At 37.7% G+C, this 10,325-nt stretch overlaps 1 protein-coding gene across 1 annotated transcript in view; it reads right to left on the bottom strand.

The window, feature by feature from the left end:
* ptprga (protein tyrosine phosphatase receptor type Ga) overlaps positions 1-10,325 on the bottom strand; it is a 540,919-nt gene that overhangs the window by 61,647 nt on the left and 468,947 nt on the right. Inside the window, exons 10-11 of the mRNA XM_053316686.1 lie at positions 2,818-2,926; positions 2,269-2,318 (exon numbers count right to left, since the gene is read on the bottom strand). Of these exons, the coding sequence (XP_053172661.1) occupies positions 2,269-2,318; positions 2,818-2,926 (159 nt within the window). The remainder of the gene's footprint in view (positions 1-2,268; positions 2,319-2,817; positions 2,927-10,325) is intronic.

The following is a 10,325-nucleotide window of genomic DNA, read 5'->3' on the forward strand; positions in this document are numbered from 1 at the left end:
GTCACGTGTGTGAAAGTAGGCAGATCCAGGAATTTTAAACGTTACAACCACTTAATTTAAAAATTGATGTGAAATGTGATGGAATAAGAAATAAAACGATCAAATTTGAACATTAACAGATTAGAGGTAAGTCCTTAGACAGTGGACAAACTGAGACCTTAACCCTTTAATGTTCTGTTTGGTAGAGCAAATTAAAGGTTACTATAAAAATGTGTTGAACTCAACCTGATCGAGCCATCTCTACCACTCAGTTTAGATGTGTTATGCTAAAAACATCCACTAGATGTCACTTTGTCTTTCAGTAGCATGGCTTTCCAGGAAGCGACAAAGAGAAAATTGACTCCACACATGAGGACACATTTTGGTGTAATTTCCGAAGATAAGGAGATTTTTTGGAAATATTTTAGTTTCAGATTTCTCACTGAACCGAATTATCTTACTTGATGAAACAAAAAGAAGTCTAATAATGGTCAAATCACCAAACAGTTGAATTGTCATTTTCTGGTAGCTAGCTAATGTAATTCAAACTGACTTTTTAATATAAAATAAAAAAGTTCTGACTATTCATTGTTGTTAAAATGATACATTTAATGATATTCCATTATATATATTAGCTGAAATCATTTTATGACTTTTTTACTATCTAAAATCATGCTTGACCAAACGGTTAAGTTGTAGTGATAAGTGTAGTGATGCCAAGGTAATACATTTAATTAATTCAATTTTAGAAAACATGAACATTCATATCAGAGCAAGATGAGAAAGTTCAATTCATTTCTTGGAAAAGCATTTTATTTGATTTTTTCTACATGTTTTTGGTATTTGTAAATGTATTTCATACTTGTACCATTAAGGGACTTCTCAACAGGCCCATATCTTAATACTATGGGGTCTGTTTAAAAAACCCAAACAAAAATACAATTGATTGCGGTTATTATTGTCCCAAGTAAATAAAAAAAAATTCTATAGCTTTTTTTCTTGGTGAGGACATTAAAGGGTGTCACAAGTCTAAAAGACTGGGAACCACTTGTAATATAATATAATCCTGTGATTTAAAACCTTTAAACCATTTTATATGTTTTCAGATTGAATTGAATAAAAAACTAATCTGATCCTTAATAGACCAAAATCCATAATGTTGGCCGTGTTCCTTAGTCTGCTGTTACATCAGTGATTATGAGGCAACCTTTAGCCTAAGTAATGGAAGATTAAGCCATAACATGATGCAAAATAAGGCGATTATGATATAATTAAGATATTTTTAAGGTATTATAAGGAATGTCCCATTGTCTATCAAGAAAAACAGTTAAGGTTCTATCACAGTCTGGATTTATATCCTTCTACCAGTCAAGCAGATGCCCTCAGACCTTCTCCCTGTTTGTTGAACTGGATAGGAGCAGGACATATCAACTCCAGATTATATATACAGACCAAGTGAGTAACTGCTGTTCTTTACATTGAACCTTTCACTAGGTTAAATGTGAATGATCAGGCGGGTTTATGAAGGTGTTTCAGGCTGCTTTCACTGAGATTTAGTACTATCACGTTATTCACATTCCAAATGGTTATCTTTCTCTTTTTTGGGCCAGTGAAACAGGTCTGTGTTTTGGACTTTGACTTTACATTTCTCTCAGATTATCATGCAACCCATTTAGCTCTGTAGCACACTTTTTTTGTTTACATCTGTTGCTGCTGGCATTGAAGGCTTTCTTGAACCTACTAATTGTGTTTTCTGGGTTCTCTGTTTGCTCTGTGTTTCCCTCCTGTGTTCCTGTGCTTGCTTTTCTCTCCTTTGCTCATGTACACACCTACTCTGTATCCGGTTCATTAGTCCTGCCCTGCTCCCTGAGTCTTCCTCAGCCAATCAACTCTTTTCCTGTTCCACCTGCACCTCATCCCCTTGTCAGTTTGTATTTTAGTCCTGCTTTTCAGTTCAGTTTTGTTGGATCTTTTGTTCTACTTTGTTCTGCTCTGTGTTTCTCAGTTTGTGCTGCATTTTTTTTCAGTTTTGCTTCAACCTGCCAGCTTTGTTTGTGTCTGCACCAGCTTTAAATAAAGAGGTTTTTCTTCAGCCTTGCTCAGCCTGCAGTCTCCTACATTTGGTTCCACCTGCTCTGCTCCACCAAACAAATACTTCCTAATCCTGATTTAAATTCCCAATTGTACATTCCTTTTCTACACAAGGGAGAAGATCCTAATATAGACACTGCTCTCTGCTGGATACAAAGTGAAAAGACAATAGTAGTGACTCATTTCTGCATCCCTTACCATTCCAGTTTTCACAATCCTCGTCCCTTCAAAGATCCTGGTGGTGTTTGCTGAAACACACGGAAAAAAAGATAATCCAGAGTTAAACACAGGAAAGACAATCAGGCAACACTTGAAGTGGCGTCAATAAGACATCCATAAGTGCACTGCATATACATTAATCAGAATATGACATAATGTAAATGTGAGGCACTGAATACTTAATGGAGCAGCGAATAAAGCAAATGCAGTTTGATGAAATGCATGAATCTCACTCTATTCCAGGTGCCTGTTGCCTTTCCTCTGTTATTTCTCCTTTAGCCTGCAGCTTGAATTTGCATAAATAACCTGAATATGAACAAATTTGTGATATTATGATCAAAGGAGTCATAACTGTCAGATTATACTGTTTGCAAAAGTGTAAAACAATATTAAAGCATTTGGAGAGAGGCTGTGTACAAGGAACAGATACCAGCTGATGCTCGCATCGACAGTTATGATGACATAAGAGATAATATGGCAGCAATTTAATACTTGGTGTGTGTGTGTGTGTGTGTGTGTGTGTGTTACCTCTGAAGAGCATGCTCTGGCTGAAGTCACTGCGCATGTCATTTGTGCAGACGGCCTGAACGCGAAACAGGTACAGTACATCCGGGGAGACGGGAGAAATGACAGCCTCCTGGACAACACACACACACACACACACACACACACACACACACACACACACACACACACACACACACACACACACACACACCACACACACACACACACACACACACACACACCAAGAGGAAACAGAAAACCATTCATTTATCCAGTAAAACTTTGCTTTAAGTCCCTCAATTTAGCATTCATAAGCAGTATATAAAACATTGAATAAATGGTTTATCACATGCTATAATGTAATAATCAGATATATTTAAATGTTTAATTAATGTGTCAACAATAACTTAGAGATATTTTATATTATTACAACTGTGTTTTATTATATTGTCATGCAGAGTTATAGCTGTTGACTAATACACTTAAAAATGATAGCATCTTATAATTATTGAATAAATGACTATACTGATTATACAGGGAGACTTCAATTTTCCATATAAGTGGCATTCAATGTGTCTGCTTTCATTCCAGATCTAAACAGATGTTCTTCATATTTTACACAGTTCACTTCAGTGTAGAACACCACGCTGCTGCAGTATGTCAGTCAGCAGTGTAGTCTGTTGCTCTCCTAATGAAGCTACAGTGGAAGGTCAGCCAGGACAGCTACCTTGTAACCACATGCACACTGCACTCAAGTTTACTTCACATTCTCAGAGACACATATTGCTAGGCAGCGGACCTTTAAACTAAGATTCTGTGCGTCATACACTAGATGTTAACAATGACCAGACATGCTCAGAAACATGCTTTTCTATTCTAAGGAATGGAACACATTTGAGCCAGTGCTGCGATTTTTTCACCAACTATCCTGTCTTATATAGTGCCAAGCTTTCCGAACCGGTTTATTCTGCTATGTATCAGCAGAATAATAATGAGTTATCTCTGCTATCCATCTCCATCACATACTGGGGTGAAATCTTAAAACCAGTGAGAGATTAATTCCAGTTAGTGCTATATTAGACCATGACACTTTGTTCATTCACAGACACTTTCATTACTTCACTAAAGTCTCCTTATTTTAATCATGTATGGTACATCTATTAGCCAGACGTTTTATAAGCTGTTTTATCACTGTAGATTTGACAGACTTCATCAAATGTGAAATGTCACTGGGGTTATTGTATTTTCCATAAACAAATACCTATAACTTCATAGTTATTTGAAACATGCTAAAATACATAAGTCCACACACACTAGCCACTTTCAGGAACCACCTTGTGGCAGCAAAAGCAGTGTAAAAACGAGATGACAGGCTTCTTGAATTCATCTTTGAAAATGCACACCAAACAACAGCTCTGGTCTCAGGAGGTTAAAGCGAACTTAGATTGTATCCTGTCAGAACATCTATGCATAATATTCTCTCAAAATCTAACATGGTCATGACCACAGCCTCTGTGTACCAGTTTTCAGGCTGCACCTCCTTCAAAAGACATATGAAATCTTGTCCCTGAGACAAGTGACACCTTCTATGCCAAACCTGCACCTCCTACCAATAGAAACAGTCTACAGAGGATTCTACATCATTTCCAATTCCCATCCAGAGCCTCACAGAGACTAAATCTAAAAGGAGTTTGACACTACATTTTTCACCCTCATCTCTTGGAGCCTTTGGAATGGAACGGCCTTGTCAACTTGTTATAGGTTGTATAGTCATGAATGCAGACTTCAAAAGGAAGTGAAACCTGCATTCAGATAGAACTACTTAATGTAAAATGCAGAGTGGAGGCTGCTAAAGACTGTTAATAATGTCAGTAGCGGTGTCATTTGGTTACATTATTTACATTGACATCAGTTAAACATGAGCACTGATGTGGTGCTGTAATGATACACTGATATTGATATAATACATGTAGTGCCTTGTATAAAAACAAATAGACAATTGAACTGGGTTAATTATAAGTCTCATCTGTGAATTACCTTGTATTGAGAAGGAACCAGATATCATCACCACAGATACACCGCGGGGCTGTACAGACAACCTGAAGTGCAACTGATAGCTGATAGCTTTCATGAGAAGGCTGAGCCCTGTCAGATGGGAGTGTTGCTGTTCACACTAAAGCTGAAGAGAATTCACACTTCCATCTGACGCCTGATCTCATACAGATGGGTGGCAAAGATTGAGTAAATCAAAAGTTTTCATGTAAACATCTTAGGGCTTGAATGTACAATGACATCAACTGATACTGATAAAACAAGTTGGATGCCAGAGAAGTCTGGAAGCGCATCGCTCTCCTTTACACAACTGTTCTGCACTGTTACTCTATTTATACACTCGTACTATACCTTGGGTTTGTTTTTTTAACAGTCACTGCTGCACGATAACAGACAGTAGTATAGAGACACAACGTGTATGTATTTAAACAACTGCAGATATATGAAGATACTTGTAATGTGAGTGAACTTATCTTAATCTTAGTTCATCAAAAAAAAAAAAAAAAAATTTAAAAGGTCATAAAACTCATTAAAAAGTTTTTTAGATTTCCCCTGTTTTACTTACTTTACTTCCTTTATTTTATTATTTTCAACATACAGCACAGAGACCAGTATGTGAAGCTGTATTGATGTGTTTTGTATCTTAAGCTATTTGAGCTCTTTTGTCCCTTTAGTGCACTTCCTGTAAATATTGCTTAGTGGCTCCTCCTGGTCCACTCCAATGATTTTGCTGCTGTGTGAATGTTGCTCACTGCTCCAAACCAAGCTTTTATTTTGAAAGTGAGGATGGATTGAATGGAGCACCTATAAAAAACTTTTAGAGTTTGATGGACAAGAGCTTTTTTTTTTTTGGTCAAATTTGGCAGAGATGAATCTCACACATGAAGATCACTTTCTTAGTCACAAGCAGTACTGCTCAGCCTGTGAAATTATAACCCTTTGCAATGCTTTGGAGGAACTTTGTTAAGTGAGAAGTCCCAGATAGACATGGACATGTACATGAAATGTCCCCTAATTTCTTGGGGACAGAATTTTCCCAAAGGACAGGACAGCTCTTAAAACCACAATATCATACTTTTTATTTCTAAGTGTATCCATACAAAAGATACACTTACATTTCCATTAACTCCAGAAATGTGCTGTGTAAAAAGATAATTATGATGAGCTTTTATCCCATCATATTAACATCTTCAATCATTTCATTGTGCTATTTCTAACCCCAGCCCAACCTCCCTGACTCATGCCAGTTGTGCCCTGTTGAATCCAGTTAGGAACCTGTTTCCCTTATCTGCTCCCCCTTCTTCATTCTTCACAAGTGGTATGGACCGTAAAATAGTCCAGTCCACAGTGTTTTATTACATGGGGATTCACCATTAATTGTGACAAAGGGGACATGTGAGTGGGATTTGGGGGTCCTAAAGCCATGTAAGTCCCTGTTGTGACCTAGATAGAGGCGTCAAGGGAGGATATGAGAAGTAAGAGTTGAATCAAGGGGCTGACAGAAGGAGGGTGTGTGTGTGTGTGTGTGTGTGTGTGTGTGTAGAGTGGTTGAGGGACAGTGAACTGGATTTCAGAGGGAGAGATGGTCTCTTGAGTTAATGATGGAAGGATAAAACACTTCCCACCTCTCTCAATCTTTCATCACAGCATGTTCCTTTTTCCACAGCCAGGGGGCACTCTCATCTCTCTCTTTTTTTTGTGCAGGTCTTTCTGTTTTCCCATAGAGCCACTGGCCCAAGGTCATGCTTTTTGCACAGGCTGGCAGCCCTGCATCCCCTCCAGCTTAGCATTAGTATTCTGCTAGCTGACCAGCAGACCACTATGTAAGGGAATGAACCCTTCTGTCTGCTGCACAGCCTACTCTCATAGCTCATTTTGGCTCCTGATGAGACCATTTGTAATAAAATTAAAGGAGGATGTAGCCTGGTGTGTGTGTGAGCGTGGGCATGTTGGCGTTTGTGTTCCAAAACTTTTGTCCCCAGACAAATAAATACGACTTTATTAAAACCTCTCTCGACCCATTTCCTCATAAGAAGTTGTATTTACCCAAGGCTGCATGTGCACGTGCTTTTGATAACAAAAAATAAAAGTCTCTCATATTTATAATGATGCAATCAGTGCTGATTTTGTACATGTCAAAACAGTTTTATCCCAAAACAAGTTATTAGATTTTCCAAAGCCCTCGCAGTCATATTTTTGATGATGTAAAATCCTCTGTATTTCTGAAATAACACACACACACACACACACACACACACACACACACACACACACACACACACACACACACACACACGCACACACACACACACACATACACACACACACACACACACACACACACACACACACACACACTTCCTCCCATTGCTACTGCATTTAACTGTGCGTTTATATTCCTGTAATAAAATCACAGTTGACCAAGTTGAAGCTATGTTCAAGGCTGGAATGCATCTGGACAGATCAGTGTACAAATATAGTAGTAGTCCAATCAAATATGTGATAATGTCCAGTGTATCAAAGTGATCATCAAGTTAATAAATAAGTGGTGTGTTCTCCAATTGTGATGCATCAGGAGGTAGTGGAATATGAAGTAATAAAAACGAGGGAAAAGACAAAAGCAAGAAATGATGAGAGGGGAAAAGGCAGGAAGCAAAAGGTTGAGAAAGGAAGGAGTGAATGACAGCTACAGTCAGACATATGGAGCACCAGAAGGTATAAGAGGGGCAGGGGCCTAAAATGTATCAAATAAATATATGCCTGGTAGGACTACTTTAACACAGTTAAAGAGATATTCAAATATTTCAAACAAACCCATGATGCTGCAACATGACAGTTAATTAATGATACATGCAGAGAAATGAAATGCATTTCACATGTTCACCAGCCCAACTCTTACTGACTGACATCCTCACTCTCTCTCAGAAGCTCAGCTTAATACTGCTGACAAAGATTCACTTCCTCTGACTGCATGGCTGCTTCTCTCGCCTGCACATTCCTCTCTTATCACCTCTCCATATAAGGCATAATTGCTTCAGTAATAACAGGCAATAAGACCATGTTGATATTGTATGGCTAAGATAGTATTACTATGTGCCAACAAATTAGTTTATTATAATTCACATATCATAATAGTGAGGATTGGAAGACGCCATGCATTTAAGCCACATTTCTAGAAAGCTTTAGATAAGGTGTATTAGACACTGGATTATAAAAGACTTTAACAGTTAGCATTCTCTCATCCCTTCCTCTCTCCCTATGAAATTACTGAAAATAAAAGGGCTTAAGATGACATTTATTAAACAGTTAACATTCATGTAAATGTCTTCCACACATTTTCAACTGTTATGCAAACATAACACATAAAATACAAGGAAATGAAATATGCATGCTTACTGTATATAATCATGCATCAGTTGTTACTTTAATGTCTGACAGTGAATGCACAGCAGTGGCTGCTTGTTTACAGAAGGGAGAAAAACATCTTTGATTTGGTCACATTTGTGCATGTGTACTGTATGACGCTGTCCTAATCTTGGCACTTGTGGGGAATAAAGACACATGACTTGACTTGACTTGACATGACTTCATAATAATAATATAATCATAATATAAACAGCTTGGACAAATGTGTTATGTGCAGTGTTGGGGAGTTACTAGTTCCATTTAACGGCGTTACATAATATAATTATAAAATAAATGTAAGTGTAATCTGTTACAGTTACTGATATAAAATGTGTCATTAAATGACAGTTACTGATGAAAATGTTGATGATTACAAAGAAGCAAAGCATCTGAAGTTACACCTTTAAGATTTTACTCATTTTTTAATATTGAACATGTAACTGAATACATATATTGATGTTTTTAATTCTTTGAAATCAGTATTTTTTCTATTTAGTAAATAAATCATGATGTGGGCTTAAATGGAGTCACAGTACCAATTAAACCCATTTTATTCATCAAATATCTTTATTTCATATTCCAAAATCTACATGAGCTAATGAAAAATGATAAAATCTTGCTTTATAAGAAATGATCTCTCTTATAAATCATCAATATCCATGAATAACAGCTGATCTTAGATGAAGTCATTGAAATAGTTATGTTACTTATTACATATTAAATAAGGTTATTAGTAATCTGTAACCTAACACATTCTAACCTTCCCAACCCTGGTTATGTGACAGTATCCACACTCACTCACTGTGCATGGCATGCACTTTGTTAATAACAGTCCATCTGAAATGTTAGTTATATGCTACTGAGTTCTGTCACTTTACCTTACATACACTCATCTCAATTCTCAGCTACACTCAGAAACCAGCTGAAGTACTGAGTATGTTGTGTCAAGCTGGGTGCAGCAGGAATAACAGGAATTTATTTATTTATTTAAAAAAACAACCTGGAAAAGGGGCACATGCTCTCCATGAGGTCAACACAAGCAGGTGCTCTGGTCTATGGAACATTTTTTGGTGTGAGTGGGTGTGTAGTCGGTGCTTGTGGAAATCAACTGATTACTGGCTGAGGATCAGCTGATTTTTGGCTCATCTGGAATGAGCACTTTGATGTGACCTATTTGGGTTTTTCAAGGCCTGTGCTTTTGTCTCAAAGCTGCCAAATATCAACCTAAAATGCATAGTGAAGATTAGCAGGCACTATTAGCCACTTCTCAGCCCTTACACTATGTATTCAAATATAAAATGACACATATGAGAATAGAGATTGTATCCATCTCACCTTCCTCTATCTAGAGCTATCCAAAATCATTTCAATGTGCAAATTAAATGTATTATATGAAATGTGATTGTTGTGTTAGGCTATCCTTTAATATGAGCAGCAGGCAACTGCATTATTAAAACGGACTGTTACCAGCAGTACACACAGCAGACAGCACACTCAGAGAGCCAGTGTGCTTGTTAAAAGAGTGACATAAAGCAGCATCATTGTGATTCTAAATAAATCAGCATTTCAACAATATGTTTTTTTCTAAATTGACCAACATAATAGCTGCTATAGGAGCTGCAGTATGAAACATATTAGCAGTGGCTTCATTATTCATTACTCACAGTTTTTCATGCATTATTCAGCTGTGTGGCTGCTGCTTGATTTCAGTCTTAGAAAAGGCAGAGCACTGACTCGGCTGAAAGTTGAATTAAACTCCACTCGAAACTAACTTCCAGCATACAATTCCTAAAACACAGCGGTGTGATGAGGCTCACCGCGCCGTGGACATGACATCTGAGCTGCGTGCGAGGGAGAACTGAAAGCGTTCATTGTTCTTCTGTATCTCAGTGGAATATACGGCAGTACAAACATGGCTATCGACAGCAACGAGTCAGAAAAGTCTGAACAGAGCGGGTTCTTTTTTTCCCTCCACAAAACCAGGCCAACGAAGCACATCAGAGAAAACTGCAAAACTGAGTGTGTGTGTGAGTGTGTGTGTGTGTGTGTGTGTGTGTGTGTGTGTGTGTGTG

The sequence above is a fragment of the Scomber japonicus genome, chromosome 3 (genome assembly GCF_027409825.1).
Source record: "Scomber japonicus isolate fScoJap1 chromosome 3, fScoJap1.pri, whole genome shotgun sequence".
Lineage (NCBI taxonomy): Eukaryota > Metazoa > Chordata > Actinopteri > Scombriformes > Scombridae > Scomber > Scomber japonicus.